The 20209-nt window shown below is 41.0% G+C and overlaps 1 protein-coding gene across 1 annotated transcript in view; it reads left to right on the top strand.

Annotated features, from left to right (window-relative positions):
* The window catches only part of NPC1L1 (NPC1 like intracellular cholesterol transporter 1), a 311377-nt gene that overhangs the window by 94378 nt on the left and 196790 nt on the right, over nt 1-20209 (top strand). Inside the window, exons 8-9 of the mRNA XM_069618961.1 lie at nt 16508-16635; nt 18308-18448. Of these exons, the coding sequence (XP_069475062.1) occupies nt 16508-16635; nt 18308-18448 (269 nt within the window). The remainder of the gene's footprint in view (nt 1-16507; nt 16636-18307; nt 18449-20209) is intronic.

Genomic DNA, 20209 nt, shown 5'->3' with positions numbered 1-20209 from the left:
GTACAGATTGTCATGTGACAGTATTTAATTCCATGGCGGCGGATGCTCAGCACGTCGCTACTTCTCAGACTGGCGCTTCGTAAATCACGATTCCTAGGGTTCGTTACTTTCACCTCCTATTCCGCTACTAACATCTCTACTATCTTGTAGGTTACTGAGTTCCACAAGTCCTGTCCTCGCATCGATCCTTTCTGAGTTTCCGTCATTCGGAGATTAATTACCTTTACCCGCTCGGGGTGTTTCTAGCCAGCAGTCTTAACTTTTAGAAGTCATCCCGATTCACTCCATAGGTAGGAATATCATTTCTCTCAATCTGACACTAGAAAGGGATCTGCCCAAATTTAACCTGAAATCTAATTTTCAGATACGGATTACTTTGAAGCTCTGCAGTTTCTGCCTCCCCGTTTCAGCAACCTTGTTATCACGCCTTCTCACTATTGTCAGGTCTGTACAGAATCTTTCTCACCCGTTTCCTAAATCTATTCATATTCATCCTGATAATCTTATTTCCCTTTACTTTGTTCAGATAGGCTACCTTCGACTTTCTCCAGAGAACTAACACTTAGCGCTCCTCCGCAGGTGGGTCATTATCGAGGGGTACTCTTTTTCCTTTCTAATTTACACCACTGTTAGTACTTACCCAGCTCTCTTTCTCTAGTAATTCCTGTGAGAGGACCCAATCCTTCAGCAGCCACCGGCTTGATTCCGGTAACAATCCTTAGAAGCCTGCATTCCGCCGACCGGATACTTCAAGACTCGAAGAAGTCGATTCTGCACCCAAGAATTCCTGCTAAGTGTTTTCTACCCCAGAGGGTTTCCCTGGGGGTTTTGCCTCCTCTCCTGTTGAATCCCATCCGGGTAGAGGGCGGTAAGGGCTTCAGGGAAATTTCTGGAATCCTTCAAGATTCTGCCATCTGTTCAGGTTAGTGGAAGTCTGCTTTCTTTGGTTTCAAAACTTACCAGATTAAGAGTATAACAAAATCACAACCGACTTTCAATAGTCCCAACATCAATAAACGCATATATAGTTTACAAATGTCAAATTCATCAAATAGCGAAATAAGTCAAGCAATCACAAAACCCTTGTCCCTATCTAATTTAAAGTTCATACCAGCCATCTCAAAAAATAAATCTAAAATTCACAAAAACAGGAAAAGTAGGTTCTAATATCACAACATATGAAAAATTTTAAATTACAAATCTCAATCCACTCTAAAGAAAAACAAAAAGGAACTAATTCTTCAAAGTCCTAACCAAATAATATAAGGTACAGCTGTACCAGCACCACGTTAGTTTATCCCCTCTCTAAACCTCTTACAAAACATATGTCAACAACAAAGATGGTTCCATGGCAAAATTAACAAACATTAAAATTGGTGATAGAATAAATCCCAATGAATTATACATTGACATAGATATATACGAAATCCAAAATACATCGCAAACACAGTGAATTAAAAGCAGTATGATGTGAACAAAGCTTTCTACAACTACTAAACAGTGTCAGAACGTTGGTGTTCAATTTATACAACTCCCGAATTCATCTTTCACAGGTCAAACTATTGTGCCATACATCTCTCTATGGTATGTTATCATGTTACTACTAATGGCCCAATTGGAAGAACAAACCGAAGAATATATTTAAGTAATAGCAATAACAACAAGTATAATGTCCACAGCAAAAATCTTCTTAACTAATACAATAATCTGCAAAAATAAATCAAATATTAATCCTACCTCATAGTGTGAGAACAACGTTTAGTAAAAGAATACAAAATATAAGTAATGAACAAAATCAAAATAATCTAAATATAGCCAACCCAATTTATATGAGCTTCATGTTACAATGTAAGTGGCAATCTAAGCAATGTTTCATAAGGGCCAGACCATAATGTTAAACATATTTCATGATTAAATAACCAAAACACGACTCTAGTGAAGTAATATCAATACTTCACACACAACAGCCAAGGTTCCATTAAAGGTTCATTCCTTTTGGAGATTGACAGCACATTTTGTGCATACAAAAAGGTTCATGCTGTGCTTACAGTCAAGAAATTTTCCCTTCTCTTATTGGAATTTTCAAAACTTCCAAAATAACAAATTGCATCTGTGCAACAGAATGACACTGTTTAGTGAAATACACAACTACAGGAGATTTGGTATAGCCTATTCTAGTGTTTGACTTGTGCTCTGTCCACCTAAGCTTTGCCTTACAAGTAGTCACCTCTACGTAATATTAGGACTGGGCGAGATGGACCAAAAGTCATATCTCAATATTTTGGGATAAATGCCGTTATATACCTCAATACTGTTTATGTGGGTTAAATGCTCAGTTGAAAGCCACCAACTACACGTGAAATGTCACAAACACCTTTATTTATATGACATTGATAAAAAAAAGTGCAAATACAGGGTTCCTCTTCCTGTTTAAGAATACACAAAGCTGTGTAAATATCAAAATGTAAATAAGAAAATGGTAATATATGTAATAATATATATATATATATATGTATATATCTCGATGTAAACAATATTGTCTCATCCTATACTGATTTTGAAAATATGTCGCTATACCTCCAAAACATGATATATCGCCCAGCCCTACTTAATACAAGCCACAAGGACATTTCAAACCATAAATGATATATATATATATAAATATTTTTTTTAATGTATATAGTTACAAAATAACCTTTCACAAACAACAAAATCATATTTCCACAAGACATATAGGAAAAAAGAAATGAAGAAAAACATAAGCAATTTACATAAAATTAAAACGGATAACAATTAGATAATTTCCAAATCATTAAAAGTTTTAAAAGAAGGAAAAGAGCTTTTGCAGACAATCGGATGTTAACTATTCCAAGTCCTACCAAAGGCCAAACAATAATCACACTGTAGACCAACTAAGACTTCCATGTACGAATTCATAGATATTACCATATACCAGAAGGGAGGCTCAACCTTCTTACCAAGGGCTTCCAATCCTAACTTACAGTTCTCAAGCATCTGTATCACCGCTATTGATTTCTGCTGGGATTAATCGTCAATCAGTGTTTTCCATAAGTGGTCTTGAGGCCAATGTGTTGATTCAGCGACACATTTGCTAAAGAACTGTTGTCTGGCCCCTCTAATACCTTCACACTCCATCATCAGATGTTTGATGGATTGGTTTTCTGGCTTAGAACATATCTGACACAGATTTAAAGCCAGATCCCCCATTCCTCTTCTTGCTAAGATTTCCCCAATATGTAAAATGTTCAATCTTAGTCTAAGAAATGTGTTCCTCAATCTCCAGTCTGGAAACTTAATAAAATATTTGCTAAAAAAAGCCCAACTTTCTATCTCATGTTTGGAGCGGATTAAGATTGAGCCCTGATCTTACATTTCCAATAGTCTGGATCCCATCCATTTCCTCCCATTTTCTTTTAGCCTTTGTTGGGTTTTCCTGCAACAGATTACTTTCTATATCCGCACCCAATAGCAGCTCTTTCACCAGTGAGTTTAACTTTCCTAGATATTTTGATTTACCATCCTCCAGATCTTTTCTCATGTCTGTACACAATGAGTAGTCTTGGGCTGTGGTAATACGATGTTGCAATAGTATCAGTTTTCACCCAGCTTGGCATTTAGGGATCTAAGACCCAACTCGAATCTGAGATTGACCATCGACAGGCTCATTGGGAGACCCAGAGCAAACTTCCACAACATGCCTTCCCATGTTTGCCAGGTCGTGTTCCATAACTGTGGTTTGGCTTCGAGACCATATAACAGGACAGGAATTACCTTGGCCTGATAGAACTTTAATACCGGGATGACTGAGAATTTCCCATATTTCCACAGAATTCTTTTCATCTGTGCTGCCAGGGGTTTTATTTTCGCTTCAATGTCCAGCTCCACCTTGCAGATTTGCATAGATTTTATACCCCAAATAAATCAGGTCCTCCACCCTTGTTATCGCCTCCCTCCCATTAACCACCTGGGGAATACATTTTTTTTGTTTATTTTCCTGAAGACCATAATCCTGGATTTATATGGGTTTAAAGAGAGCCTGTTTTCATCCGCATATTGGTGTATGCCGTTAAGCAATCGTTGCAGACCAATGGCCGTTCTGTCCACGACCACCACGTCATCTGCGTATTTGGATTAGTATTTTATTTATTTATATAGCGCACCTGGCCCAAGGGCATCCAGGCGCATGTCTTAGATTACATGACATGTTGACATAGGCAAAGCATAAATGGAAATGTACACAATAATTGAAAAAGCATAGTATACAGGCATGTACAGATTCTACAGTTAACAAGAAGACGGTAGTGATGAACAAAGCAGATAACCAAACACAGTATTTACAAATAAAATATATAATCAGATAATATAAATTGTATGTACAAGGCAGATTATGCGAAGAGGAGGAAGGCACGGATGCTGGCACAGGAGCGAGTTAGTGCTGAGATAGGTCCTGCGTAGTCAGCCATAATTTGGCATTGCTCTTAAAGACATTGAACAACGGTTAAGCTCTAAGAGGGTTTGGAAGTGAGTTCCATAGTTTAGCTGCAAGGACTGCAAATCCACTGGCTGACGTAGCCCAGCCAGTGGATTTTCTTCCCATTCAGTAATGGACTAGCTAATGCAAACTGCGCTAAGAAGTCACCCATGTCCGTTGTATACAAATGAAAGAATAAGGGGGCCCTCAGGCAACCCTGCCTAACCCCCCAGTTCACTCTGACTGGTTCAGACATATGACCCGCTGCATCCAATCTCACTCTGATGTCATTCTCTTTATGGAATTCAATGAGCATCCCCGGCAGCCCTTTCGGTATGCCTTTGGTTCTTAACTTCTGCCAGAGCCTTCCCCTGTCCACCTGATCGAAGGCTCTGGAGAAGTCAACCCAGGCTCCAGAGAGTTGTTCTTCACCCCTTTCCTGTGTTTTTTCACTCATAAGATTCAACACCATACCATTTATTGCAGTTGAAAGCCCCCTCCTAAAACGCGTTTGAAACTTGGATAGCACTCCAACTCTTCCTTCCCATGATTCCAATTCCCCCAACAGGATTTTCATAAAAATCTTGCTATCAGTGTCCAGGAGGGCGATAGGGCGGTAGTTTGTTGCCAACTCCATATCGCCCCCCCTTAAACAACGGGATGACCGTAGCAGTTCGCCATGAGGGGGGGAGTTGTTTCTTGGCCAAGATCTCACTAACATGCCAGTTGAGCAATTTTGCCCACAGCCCCGAGCTGTTCCTCAGTACCTGGTAGGTCAGACCATTTGGTCCTGCAGCTTTCGAGGTGCAACCTTTCAGAATGAGTTCTTCAATATCTGATTCATTGGGGGTCATTACGACTTACCATGGCTGCCTCCAAAGTCGTGTCCGGGTCGGGTTCTCAGAATGGGGACTTACCGGGTCATTCCAACCTTGGAGGACTCGGTAAGTCCCCATTCTAAAAGCCATTCCCCATTCCCATTCGAGCACCCATAGGGCTCAATGGGAATGGGGAAGGAGCTAATAAGAGGCCCGCAAATAGCGGGCCCGTTATTAGCTCCCTGGTCCCTTAGCGGCTCCCACTAAGGGCGGCTGGTAAAACTAGGGACCAAGGGACCCTGGAATGCGGCGGTAAGGGATTAACGGCAATGGCATCCTTACCGGTGCCGTTAACCCCTTACCACCGGCCTCTTAATGAGGCCCATTGAAATTTAAATGCCAGTTGGCCTTTGAGTTATAATGGCAAACAGTTTTTTCGAGCTTACCAAACGCTGAACTTAGATACTTGATCCATTCTTTCTCTGGGACCAAATTACATTGTTGGTTTTGCCCCCTTCCATCTCATGAATTACGGCCCAAAACCCCTTTGCATCCCCCTTGCCAAGTAATTCAAGGATATGTTCCCCGTCCTGTTGATATCTTTTTATATTCCTCGGCAGAGACCACTGTTTATGAGAGTTTTTTAACATTCTTATTTCTGCCTTTTGGTCTTCCTCATTAAAAGTTTTTTTTTTGCCAATCTTAGGTTCTTATTAAGTTCTTTTTTCTTTGCCATGGTTTCCTCATCAAAAACATGTCGATGAACTTGTTTAGGACCACCCCCATTTGTATTTGGTGGACAGGTTAACCAAATAAATGTTATGAAACCTGAGGGGGAGCAATTCTCCTTTTGGATATGATCAAGCAATGCTAACAACCTTTCATTAAGATTTGCACCCCCTGCTTTATATTTAAGTATGCAAACTCTTTCCTTCCTGGCTTCAATACTCTGGGTATTTATTAGTAGGGTTTCAGATGTTAATTCTGGGAAGAAGAGTGCTAACCTAAAATGATCATTCGCTCCCCCTTCTTTAATATTCAGGGTGACTTTATGTTCAAAGAGGCGACCTAAAAGAAAAAGATAATCCAATGCCGAGACTGAGGTACCCTGAATTCTGGAGGGTTTAGCTGGGATGTCTCCTTGTAAATTACCATTTGACATTTTAAGATCCCAGTCATTTAGAAAATCCACCCATAACTGACCATTTTAGTAATTCTTCTCCCCATTGATTTTGTTTGGTCTCTTGACAGTTGAACACACTGCGCATTCAGATCAACCCCCCAGAATTATTTCTGGCCCTGGGTATGTTGTTTTCATTTCCCCCAAGGATTTAACTAACTGATCCAGGAACACACAAAGCTCCAAGCTCGCAGGATTCCAATAAACATTACAGAACTCCATCACCCGATCATATTAGCTATTTCTTAGTGTTGCTTTACATATTTGCAAGCCCTGTATATTAGATTCTGTCATGGTAACATCCTTGAATTTTGAGCTTTTAAAGGCCATGAGCAGCCCACTGCTGGGCCTCCCTCTTGCTTTCTGCGAGGCCTCTTGCACCTCTATATGATAACCCTCTACTGCTATCTGATTAGTTAACTATGTCTCCTGCAGCAGAAGGACATCCCCTCCCAAAAGAGATAATTTTTCATTGCCCTTGATGTACAGTTTTTGGGCCACCGTTTGTTCCAACAGATAACCTTCAACCCTTCATTTTTAAAGATGTTGTTGGCCTAGACCAAATTTCTGGAGAACTGCAGTAAGAATACTCGGCAGTAAGGCTAAAGTGCTGTCCTTATTAATGTCTCTCGGTGGATCGCCAGAACCTGTGGGAGTCAAAGCCCGAGTTTGATGACAAATTTCCACCCCCCTGTTTTTGGGCATTTTTCACGCCATCTGGACCTGTCATCGACAGTGGTTCTGGTTGATTTTTTGATACCAGCAAATCGAATTTCTTCAAGTCCATTTTGCTTCCTCAATCGCCACGTAGACCTCTGTTGAAGCGCATCCCACTTCTGCCATCAGGGGATTGTTTGCATCCGGAAATCTTACGAACTCTATATCTTTGCTGTTGATTAGGAAAAGACAAGGTACTTTTATTAACACTGAAAGAATTTCCCCACGATTTAAGAATTTTACATGATTTTTGTTTGTAGTGAGTGTTAACCAAATAATCGGCATTGCAAATGGAGATATAGTTTTGGTTTCTTTTCCCTCTTGCACTTCCAATTTTTCCTCTATAATTGGAGTGCCAGAGTCTGGGTTCAATATCTCTTCTGAATCCTTAAATTTTCCCACTCCAGACCTGATTTCTCCAAGACTCCTGCATTTGCCTTTTCCCAGTTTTATTTCTTCCACCTGATGTGGGATTCTATTATGCAACATTTTCAGAAAAATAGGGGCAATCTTCTGGTTTATTTTGGCTTCTTCCGTATTTGCATCCTTAACTGGTTGTTTCGTTGCCCCTGTCTTTGACCTAGCCTTAAGGAATTTAGGGGCTATTTTAAGGCCACCCTTCAGATTTGATGACGCTGTGTCCAATGCCTGATCACTCTTCACTTTTTCAGTTTGCGAACCTCTCGATGTCATAGTAGTATTGACCTCTTTTTTCGTACCAGATTTCTTCGGCTTTCTTTGGCTTTCTTAGTGGCTTTATCTTGTTCTTTTGTCTTCCTTTCCACTTTTTCATTTGAGCTTTCCATTGAGTCTAACTCAACAATCTCCTGTTCCATATCTGCTAATGGTGTTTGTATATTGGTTATTTTCTTCAGGAATGAGTTAGTGTCCAATTTCTTATTTTTCACTTTCTTCTGATTCTTTGATTTTTTTTTTCCTGTTTTTTTGGACTGCTTTCTCTTTTAGTCTTTTCTGCCTCCTCGCTTCCCTCTTCCTCTCTTTTTTACCACCCAGAGCGCCATTTTGCCAACAGGTTACTTTTTCACCCTCCACATGATTTCCCGTTTGACTTGGGGAGTTGCCCAATGGGGTTTTTTTGAGCTCATTCTTCATCTTGAAAACCTTCACCAACATTAGCCAGTCTCCGGAACTCTTCTAGTACTGACTCAGAGAGAGAGGTGTGTCATCCATCTGGGAGTATTCCTCCACTTCCGGCTTCTTTTGACCAATGACCAGTTTTATTTGGTTCAGGATTTGTAGTTTTGTCAATATATCTTGTTTCACAGCCATGTCGGCGACTTCAAATTTAATTTTGGCTTCTAGGGACCGTTGGATCGCTGAGAGGTCTAAGCCTTGCTTGACTGATTCCATCTTCATTGCAGCACCCGACCACTGCCCCGTCCAAAGTGGCCACCTCCTTTGTCATTTCTTATAGGGAGCCAGTTTGCGACTGAACTTCTCCCTTTAGTAATTAGAAGACTTAGACTAACGAGTTTAGCACATAATTTAGTGCACTCAAGGTGTTTTCATTTGGGTGAGCCCTAGCTTGAACTAGTCCTGCTTGGTTGTCACTTATGTCCAGGGACAATTGTTGTTCTGCCAGTCCTCCTTCCTGACCAATGTTTAACGACTCTTGATTTTTATCTGCACGAGAAAGATTCCACTTCCCAAGCGATTGTTCACTTGTATCCAGGTCTAGTGTTCTACTTACAGAGCAACTGTTACCTCTGGGTCTTTTGTTTAAATTTAACATGCTGTTCTTTCCCCTGGTGGGTTCGACTTCACTTAAGAGTCTTTTTTCACCAAAATGATCTTCTATTTTTTTTTTGTATTTTTGTCATTGTGATTGTGAATTCTAGTCCTCTTTTCCAATTTTCTGCCAGTATGTTTTCTTCTTCCTGCAGTGCAGTAATTCTTGCAGGTGTAGAAAGAGAGGGTTCCACATGAACCTGAACTTGCACCTGATGTTTCTCGGCTGCTAGCAATGAATTCCCCCAACTACTTCTGGGGGTACCTCTATACTGCCAGCAAGAGGACTACTTTGCAGTGTTAGGCTCCTCCCATTCTGGGGCTCTGAGGTCATCCTGGATGGGATTGCTCCGTGGCTTCATAGCCTCTTCTGTCTTCCAAAGTTGGCCGGCTGATGTGTAAGAGTTTTTTCCTTATTTCAGTTTTTGTGTTGCCTTAGCGGCACTGGTATGTGTAGTCATGACCTTTTTAATGTTTTTTGACGTTACTTGTTTTCCACGGCTCCAGAGTGGCGTCTACTTAAAACGCAGCAGGGTCAAAGGAACCTAGATCCGACAGTCTACCGCCACATAATGGAAGCACTGCTAATTCCCACTCTGCGGTGCAAACAATAAACAATGGGGAAAGCACGGCTCAAAGGCCAGGGACCCGCAGTCACTGCGCCGTTCCAAGCAAGCCCTTGTACCGATGGAGGAGTGTAGAGTCGTAACAGACAGTACGACTATAATGCGGATGTCAGGTATACATCAAGTGTATGTTTCGTAAGATTAACTGAGTGCACAGTCCAAGGGACTTCTCCAGGGGCCCCACGCCAAGAGTCGGCGTGTGCTCACAAAGAACTGGACAGTCAACCAGAGTAACAAAAACAAGTTACTAAGTTTAAGGAGTTAAGGAGGCTTTACCTGGGGAGTGGACTGAAAAAGGGATCCTGGCCAGGTGCACAGCCGACAGCACGGAATGCACAGACCGCAGACTTTTGCAGTTTTCGAATGCTCCTCATCCTAAGATCATAGGAAGTGTAGAGATACTTTCCCAGTGAAAACAAAAGAAACAGGGACTGCACAGACTGCGTCTCCACTCGTACACTACTCTGCCAAATAAATTATATTTATTAAATCACAGATAGCAGAATTGCGTAACATGATAGATTTCCCAGTAGATGTGTCTCGTATTGATTCCCCTTGAAAAACATTATTACAGTGCAAATGGATATTTCTCCTCTGTGAAATGTTATGTGAGGTGGAATGTGGTTGTAGACCCTCCCGAGTGGGAATCAACTAATAAAACAAGTTATTTGTCCGTGTTTATTCTCAGCTGAGGGGCTCACATATTTTATTATATATTGTATGTTTTTTTCCATGACAGCATCCTTCAAAGTTCACTTAATTTGGCATGTGGGTTTGGAAATGGCTAGACAGGTGTCTTGCCAAATCTGATAAACTTAAATGGGTGAGGTCAAATGTTACAGGAAACTGTTTTCTCATTTTGCTCTGTCAAGTGGCATGTAATCTTAACTATGGTGTTGCTATTTTTTATACATATAAATTTACCGAACCTTAGGTTATGGCACAGCGGGAATATGCCAGATTTGGTGATGTTTAATGATCACTTTCATAGTTAAAAAAAAGTTAATCCACCCCACTTTTTACAATAGGATATCCCACAAAGTGTATTCCGTCAAGACAAGTATTTCAAAATTGGCCAGTTCATTTTCTGAGATTTTGGTATGCACTTAGATCACATGCGGCACTTGTGCACTCAAATGAAATGTCAATTCTGACATAATCAAGAGGGAAACCTTCACAATGTATTTATATTTAATCATACAGAATGTTACGTTTAAGTCCACTAGCTAAGTTTACCAAAAGAATCATAAAACCACTTCTGCCAGACATGTATTGCTCATGATGTTATAGATGACTTCACAAATTACATCATTGATGATATGAATGAACACATTGCATGACAGTGTTCCTATATACAGTGCCTGCTGGGCATGGTCTGAGGCCATAGCTTCTGGACAGTGGCCTACCTTGAATACTAGCTGAAAGCAGTTTTTGCGCTACATCAGAGCAAAATATCCCCATGGGGATTTGGCTCGTATTTGGTATTTTTAGGACCCCCTCCTATATCTTTGCCCCCTAGATAGAACACCATAAAACATTCTAAACTATTCAGAATCAGCTTTATATTTTCTTTATAGTGTTTATGTGCAGATTCCTCTGTAAGGGCTATCATTATAAGCCACCTGTCAGGCATCGCAGGTTCTCATGCATCACATGCATCATGCAAAAGGGGGTGTTGGCTCCTACCAGTTTTCTTCTACTTGTAAATCACAGGAAAGAAAAATACCAAAATTATCAACAACAGGTGAGGAACCAAACAATTGAAAAGTTGGTATTGTTATATTGAAAACATCTTTGGAGTATAAAGGGGTGCAAGGCAACAGTTGCAATACGTTTTCTACTTTTTCAACAACATTCATGACTGCATACAATTTACCTTTGACGTAGGATCGCTGGACATCCAGGTTCTAGATATCGATGTTAAAATGAAAAATTAACAGTTTCCTACAAAACCAACCAATCACAGTGCTTTACTTCTTGATGTAAGTTTCAATGCAGATTAAACTAAATGCAGTTTACTAGACAGTCAATTACTGTGTGCAAAAAGTATTTGTGAATGAAGAAACAGAATACAAAGCAAAGTGCACAGAAATGTATAATACGTTTTTACAAAGTACCCACGATAAGAACTGTTAACATTTCAGAGAAAAGCAAATTCAATTCCGGATCAAGATTACTTGCTAAACGGGCTGCCAGACACTCATGAGATCTGGTATGTGCTGTAAGAGTTTCCAAACAAAGTGGAACACCTTCCAAGATGAATCTAAATTGCAGGAGATTTTTTAAAAAGTACCTACATTTGCATTCACAAGAAGTAGGAATTTAGATCAAATTTTGGTTTAAACAGAGAGAGAGGATGCTGACCGACAAAGATACCTGCATAGCAAGAGAGTAGGCATGTATTTGTGCCATAACTGCAATTGCAACAATGTAACAAAGGTTAACATAGCATATCATCCACCGACAGGGGAACAGACCTTGCTAAAAAAGAAATCACCGTCTGAGACCTCATACATTGTATGTAGTATTCAATGTTCCTCTGGTAGTTACGTAGGTCAGAGAGCGATGAAAGTTTGTGTTCGGTGGGACGAAAACAAGCCCAACATCGGAACTAAAGAAAAAAAGAGAAAGTCTCCCGGAACTAGACATTTCACAGGACATAACTACCACATTAAACAAACTCAATTCCAAATCTTGGCTATTATAAAGACATCACAACATGGACAAGACTTAACACAGAAACTAGCCCAAAGGGAAGATTATTGGATTGATACATTAAATACATGAATCCCTGGAGGAATGAATATATGTACTGAAAACAATAGATTTATTTATACAAACAGAGACAGATGTTTATCATATTTGTTTTGGTGAGTAAATGTTTGTAAATATGTTTTTTACAATAAAGGACTATAACACAGGTACGTATTTTTATGACCATGTTCTTGATTAACATTTATCATCAAACGTACTGTGTTGGATTATAGGTTAAATGGAGTGTAAAATGTTTTGCATTTGTGGAGAGTCTTTTCTCAGTTTCTAGTTTGAGAATCAACATTGGGGAACTTTAACCAAGCTATGTTAATGGGATATATGTATGGAAATAGAAAACAGACTTTGCATAGGCGAGATATGGAAGCAACTGAACTTGGCTTTGGCTAACAATGAATGTACTCCTGTGGGGAGGCAGCGAGCGCTTGTAGGTGTAATGTTGTTCAAGTGTTATTGTATGTTTAATTATGTGTACCATTAATGTTCTATACATATTTTGACAGTTGGTTACCTCCTAAGGATGGGACTACACCCTGAAAAGTGTAGAGGAACATGAAAAGATGTTTTTACCTCCATTCGAAGCTTGATAAAAATTACAATTACAATAAAAACACTAGACAATGCTAAGTGCTTATTAAACTCTCATAAATTGAGCACTGAAAAAGGAGCTAACCAATAAGGAATACATTACACTGGAGCCTCTCACATGACACTGGTTTTTAGGGAAATTTCCTGTTTACAAAGTTTACCAAAAGAACCATGAGGCCCCACCCCCACCAGACATGCACTGCTCATGAGGTCAACAATTACATCATAAATTACATAATTTGTGACATGAATAACCATGTCACATGATATCATTAATCTCATCTTTGAAGATAACAATATGGACATGCTAAATGGGTGCTATGCAAACAGCCTGCCCTGTCAACACATTCAAGACTCATGGGGCACTGCCTTGTAAGCCCTTTATACTAAGCATCGTTTACGTTCATGGTTACTGTTCACTCCAGTATTCTTCAGTGATGCTAAAGCTACATGCTGTATGGATAAACGGATATGTCACTGTATTACAAATACTACATTACTTTGTATCTATTATGTACCCACACTTTAAATATTATTTGCCAAGGTATTTAATGTAAAATGTATGCATTGTTAAAACGCTACGGCACACTTCAGGGATGACTCCCCATTGTGCCTTCTCACGCACAGATTCTCCTCTCTCTCATTGATGCGGGTGTCTCCACAGCGAAAAAGGTAAAGAAAACCCTCAGAACACATAATGACATTCAAAAAATTGGGTTTATTTCAATCATTATTTCGATAACTCACAAAAACAAATATTATTTCAAAATATATCTTTAGCACCAGTTAGATGTCATGAAAAAGAGACTGAGGTGAGTCAACCAACGGGTTTCGCCGTCAAGGCTTCGTCAGAACTGTGAACTTTAAATCACTTATTTTCTCTACATATCCAATTAAGCAACATTAATTCTTTATTTATTCAGGAATATCATTTTTAATAGGGATTGTTTTTTTATAAATAAACCATCCAAATCATGAAGCAAAATAGGGTAGTTATTTCAGAGCGGTGTATGGTTGTATAAGCATAACTTGTAATTGCAAGTTCATTTAAGTTTTTGTATTGTAACCGTTTCACCCATTCACTTGAAGATTTTCTTCTGGGAATTTTGAGCTTCTATTTAAACTTACATGATTATGTGACAATTTTTGTTTTATTAGCATTTTTGGTTTTACATGAAAACCTTCAGCTAAGAAACAACAATTCTTTTAAATTTAACCAACATTTAAAGTAAAAAGAAAAAGAAGAGCAAAGGGTGAAAAAAAGGAAAAAGAAATAAAGATAAAAAAGAAAAAGGAAGGAAAGAAAAAACAAAAAGAGGTGTTAAGTAATTTATATAAAAAAAGAGGAGAGAACAATTGATTAAAAATTACAGATTTCACAATTGGAGGCATATAGACCATCATTACTCAGGGGGATTATTCAATTATCTTCCGGTTAATGCCGTTTCATTTAAGTCACCAAATATTTCTTTTCAGAAAGCCGAGAGCCGCAAGAATCACATAATTAATCTCCCCCTGTAGGATGGCAACCCACCATTGAGCAACAGTTCTGGTGGTATGCAGCTTGCCAAGCCATTTATTCCTTTGCCTGTTTAGAGTAGAACAAAACATGATTATGCGCTGCAAGGTTTCTTTCCGGCCTTTACACCATCTACATACCAAGTCTCTCTGCCTGTTACCATACAGCAAAACCATAAGACGTAATACCAACTTTATTTTAGTGAGTATCTTGCATTTTTAATGTTATATTTTAACCATGCGTGGACCTTTCCTGTAGTGCCTTGAGGGCACGGCCTGCAGCTAGGTCTAGGGGACACTATGAACCTACCTACAGCAGCTGAAGTCGAGTCCAGCAGCCAGTGTGGCAAGCCTACAGCCATGCCTTAGACACAGAGGCCCTACTTGCATTGTCCACTGGGCATTCTCTGAAGCCAACACCCAGGAAAGTGACCCAAACTGAAATAACAACTGGATGCTGTTTTTGTTCTATACCAGTGTAAAGTTTCCTTATTGGAATTCCAAGTGGATTTAGGATTTTTGTGATCCCTCCTGTACCTTTGCCTACCTAGATCAGCTTTAGATATTGTTTGAAATGTTGATGTTCAGAGTCCTTGCAAGCGCTAAAGTCACACTTCAAAGGTTTTCAGGGATCATTCAAAAGAAGGGAGATGTTTCCTACCTGTTTGTTTCTTGTGGTAAGTCCCAGGAAAGAGAAATACTGTTCAGCCACGTTGGACCTATGACCAAAAGCTGGGAACAGAGGGCCGACTTTGCATATCCCAGGCCACAAAGGCTGTACCCGGAAGGTCAGTCTTTTGTTGTTGGTCTTCGCCTGCTCCCTTTCGGCAGGGGGTCCCTCTCCACACCCTCCTCTCCTGACATCCCTCCCCCATCCACCTGCTGCGGCCTCTGATTGTATTCCTCGTTGGTCTGCAGGCTGCGTTGATTGTATGCAATCTTTTGTCCCTCAGGCTTCTGTCTCTGTGCCCTACAGACCGCAAATGTCCACATCCTACCTTTCATGGGTGGGCCACCAGTGAGATACTTCCCAAATAGGAAAAGTCTTCAGCTGGGATCCGTTGGGACGTGCAGACTGATGTGGTATGAAAGTAGGCATATCCTCAGGACAAGAAGCTGATGGCAAGACTGAGCAAGAAAGGAGACCCGAAAGAGGTGAACATATAGAGCAACAAATGTTACAGCCTTCTGAACATAGTGAACTTCCTCAGGCCTTAAACTGTGACTGTGGTATCATTGCATCTTGCATTTCTTATGCATTCATGTATGTCTGCAGTGCAGTGTTGCTATTTTGCATCTGTACAGCCCTTTGGGGAGGACGCTGGAAATTCCCAGATTGTACCATTTTGGGATGGTGCGGCACGGTGCTGCTGCTTTAACAATTTCCCCCTTCATTTTTTGCCACCACCCAGCGGCTTCCATCCCCCCTTCTCCTACAAACACCATTCTTGCAATCTTCTGCACCGGTAAATTCTGTTTAGGCTGACACCTACCAACATTCCCTGTACTGCATTATATGGGTCAAGCTGAGCTGGAGGTATGTGTGCTATGAAACTACTTTAATTTATGACTCATTACAAGTATGGTGGTAAAGAACATGTGTATTTTAAATACCTCTTGTTTTTAAATTATGAGTTGGGTATTGCATGGGAAATTTGCATCATGGGGGACGGAAGAAAAGCAAGCAGCTAATATTAGATATTTAGACCATGCAGTAAATATCCCGTGCAATTCCATCCCAAAATTAAGGGGTAAAAACAAGATGCCCTTTGAATTAATGTGCGATCAGATCCTACAGGAGGGAATTTGATAGAGCAATAAGACCATGGGTTTGTACGTAAACTGGTGCTCACAATTTGCCTGTGTTACTTTGCATTTGCTATTGCCTAAAGACGAATTTAGATCAGTCAATCAGACGCAGTATAGTGACTGGTTGGGGAAGGGAGAAAATGGTTTTTAGGTCACCCTCAGATGTACTGATGAAAGACAATAGAAAAGTTGTGGGTTGGCTTTAAAGGGTTGCTTATAGTACCATTTTACAATGCAGGAGCTCTGACACAGATGCCAGCAGTGAAGACGTTTGCCTTAAATGCAGCCCTGGCAGTTCTGCTGGACTTCCTGCTCCAGATGTCTATGTTTGTGGCCCTGGTGTCCCTCGATGCCCGCAGACAGGAGGTGAGACATTCTAAGATGGTGTGTGTGTGTTTGCGCCTGTGTGTTTTTGCGCCTGTGTGTGTTTGAACAACAAAAAATATATAAAGAGAGCACAAGAGGGCATTCACCCATCACTGACACAGAACTCCTGAGAGGAGCTAAAACGGGGTCAGAAATGGCTTCTACTCATTACGAGCCTGCCAACCCGGAAAAAAGGCTGCCAGTAGCAACATACGGGCACCCTTTCCGGACCTTTAGACTACAATACTGCTTTCCTGGGCATGTGCGCCCGGCAGGTCTCACCTGCCAGGCGCAATGGCCCGGAAAGCAGAGTTGTCACAGAAGCATCGGCACCCTTAGCAATGCTTCTGTGTCCCCACTCCCATGGAGTCCTATGGGGCTCCATGGGAATGGGGACTAACATTTTCCGCTGCCTGATATCCCGGGCCGCCGCCAGGACCTTTAATGTGCCGGTGGCACCAGGATATCAGGCTACGGAAACAATGTTTAAGTTCGGCGGCAACCCCCCGGACTTGTAATGGGGCCTATTTCTCCCTACGGGAAATGTGGCAAAATGACTGCATCACTACATCAACATAGCACAATTTCGTACAAAAGTCACAGAATTTCCAATGGTATAAACTGCTGTGCACTCCTTTGGAAAAATCCACAGTACTGCGTAGGAATGCAGCACTATTGAATGCCTAATTCCGCATGAAATCTTGTATACTCGTAAACAGCGACCATCTCTGCCTGTGTGCAGAACCTCAGAACACTTTTCAACAGAAAGAAACAGCTTTAATACTACACAACAGTGCCTCTAATCCACAGCACCAACATAAAGTTATAACTGCACCATGGTGTGCCAGAACCATCCAAAGCATTGATAAATGAACTTTCCACTACAGTACCCGCAATCCACAGCATTACTATAGGCATAGTGCACTAAAATGTGATATATGCCCAGCATTACCAAAGGAATTATGCCGTGGGCTGTGCTCAGATTCAAAACATTGTATGTCAAATTCATAACACTGGTAACGGTCATAGAAATTAAGTGTAGAATATTTTGGAGCATTTCCATAGTAATACTGTACTATAGTTTGTCTAATATACAGCACCATATATGATATTGGACTATCATATGCCATCTGCGGCACTATCTAAAGGGCAAATAATGAAACCCAGAACTACTTCAAGAGACCACAGCTCAGCCGCATAGAGCTATACTTTACCCCAGCAGTGCATCAAGTTTAAATATAAACATGCATAAATGACTCAGAAGCATTCTCACCCCCTAGTAGTCTCCCAATAGGCAATACCACACCCCCTTCACTCCTGCAAAGGACAAATATCCAACCAGGGCACTTAACCGATGCTTGAATGGCTACAGTTGAGTCAGAGCTCAGTTTGGAGATTCTCTCTTGGGTAATGGTGAGGTTGACTATGGATCTCACGGTAGTGCTGCAATTGCATTTTCTCCTTGAGTTCAAGCTGAGGTTGTATATATTGCCTCTTGCGGTGCTGCTTCAGTTGTATGTTTGCCACAGGAGTCCAACCAAAGTGATTTTTTGCGCAGTGCAATAAGCGGGATGATTTTGTCTGCTGCCTCCCTTGTGCTGCCTGCATATGGAAGAGCGCCCCCCCTGTCCTTTGCTGACCATGCTCCCTCTTTCCCACTCCGCGTCTTCAGGATGATCGGTTTGACATCTGCTGCTGCATCCAGATGACAAAGAAGAAGAAGTCATCGAAGAGGCGGAAGGATTTCCTGTACTCCTTCATGAAGAATATATATGCCCCTGTGCTCCTGCATAGCTTCACCAGGGTCCTAGTGGTGGGTATGCAGAAGGCATCTTGTTACCCTCTGTCTTGAGGCCAGAGCAGGACGTGGCTGATCTGTTGTGAGACACCCAGTTATCTCTCAGAGGGGGCTTGTGCTGGCTCCCTAGCCTTTATCCTTTAGATAGTGTGTCTGTTTCTCTTTCTCTCTTCTAGATTTTCCTCAGTGTGATGGTTTTCTTTCTAGATGCATCTCGTTGTGCCTTCTCTTTTGTCCCTGAATGACCTTTCTCATTGTGGCGGTTCTCTTTCTTCTCCGCTCTACTCCCAAAACATTCTGGCTCTTAATCATTGCATCTACTCTTTCTTCTCCAGATACTGCTTCTCATTGTGTTTCTTTCTCCCAATATATTTCTCACATTACGTTTTTATTTCTCCCCCCATATATTGTTTTTCAATATCTACTTTCTTGTCCAGATGTTGGTTCCCTATCTTCGTTATTTCTGCTGCAGTAGTTTCACATCATGTCCAAGGTCTTTCTTCTCCAGAACATATTACTCCTCTTTCTTCTGCAAATGTTATTTTCTCATTGTGTCTTCTTTTTTTTTCTCCCTGCACTATGTCTCATGATGTTTAATTTCTCTGCCAGCTATTTATTTATGGGCATGGTATCTCTCTTCTCTGTATTCTTGAAATTGGGCCTCATTACGAGTTTGAAGGTAGCCATGGGTCCGGGTTCCAGGAATAGGGAATTACTGGGCCATTCTGACCTTGGAGGGCCCGGTAATTTCCTTTCCCGGGACCCAGACACGGTACATCCCCATTCCCATCTGAGCCCCTTTGGGCTCAATGGGAATGGGGAGGATGCTAACAACGGGCCCGTTAATGACGGGCCTGTTGTTAGCATCCTGGTCTGCTAGCGGGTCCCGCTAAGGACGCCTGGTCTGACCAGATGTCCTCAGCGGGACCCGCTGCAGACCTCGTAATGAGGCGGCCCGGAATGAACGGTGCTGGTCCCTTACTGGCACCGTTCATTCCGTGGCCGCACTCGTTGTAATGAGGCCCATTGGGTCTTCACTCTTTTCTCTAGATATTGCATCTCATGGTGCACTCTTATCCAGGTGTACATTCCATTAGTCAAAATGTTGTTTCTTGTTCTTTCCCATGCTTTTCCCATTTTCTTTCCTAAATTTTGTTTTTTTGCAATTTTGCAGGCATTTTGTTTCTGTTTGTGTTTTCTTGTTGTTCTCCAGACACGTATCCCCTTTCTTATATGGGTCATGTTTTTACTGATATATTCTCTAGCAATTTCTTCTTTATTGTTCTCTCTTCATCCGATGTTTGTCATTGTGTCCACCTCAGATGTTGACATTGTGTCTTCCTACTTCGCCAGATGTTTCCCGTTATGTCTTCTTTTTTCCTCTAACAGTTATTTCTCATTGTGTCCTCCTGGCTCTGCCAGATATCTTTTTCTCTTTGTGTTTGCCCTTTCTTCTCCAGATGTTGCTTATCATTGTGTCATCTCTTTTTCTCTGGTGTCCTGGTTAATTCTCTGCTTCGACTACAGATGTGTTCTAATAGCATCTATGTTGTTTTCCCCTTGTTATTTCTCGTTTTGTCTGTGTCCAGATTGTTCGCATTATGTTGTGTCTTTCTTACCCAGATGTTGTATTTTACGCTATTTTCTTTCTCCTCTGTTTGCTTGTTTACATTTTGTTACAGAGGCGCCTAGTTTTCTTTTTTTTTTAATCACCATAATTTTTCATTGTTATGCCTCTTCCTTCTGAAGATGGTTCTCATTGTATCTTCTCTGTTT

The sequence above is a fragment of the Ambystoma mexicanum genome, chromosome 10, assembly GCF_040938575.1.
Source record: "Ambystoma mexicanum isolate Mex_15411 chromosome 10, UKY_AmexF1_1, whole genome shotgun sequence".
Lineage (NCBI taxonomy): Eukaryota > Metazoa > Chordata > Amphibia > Caudata > Ambystomatidae > Ambystoma > Ambystoma mexicanum.
This window is presented reverse-complemented; position numbering and strand designations above follow the sequence as displayed.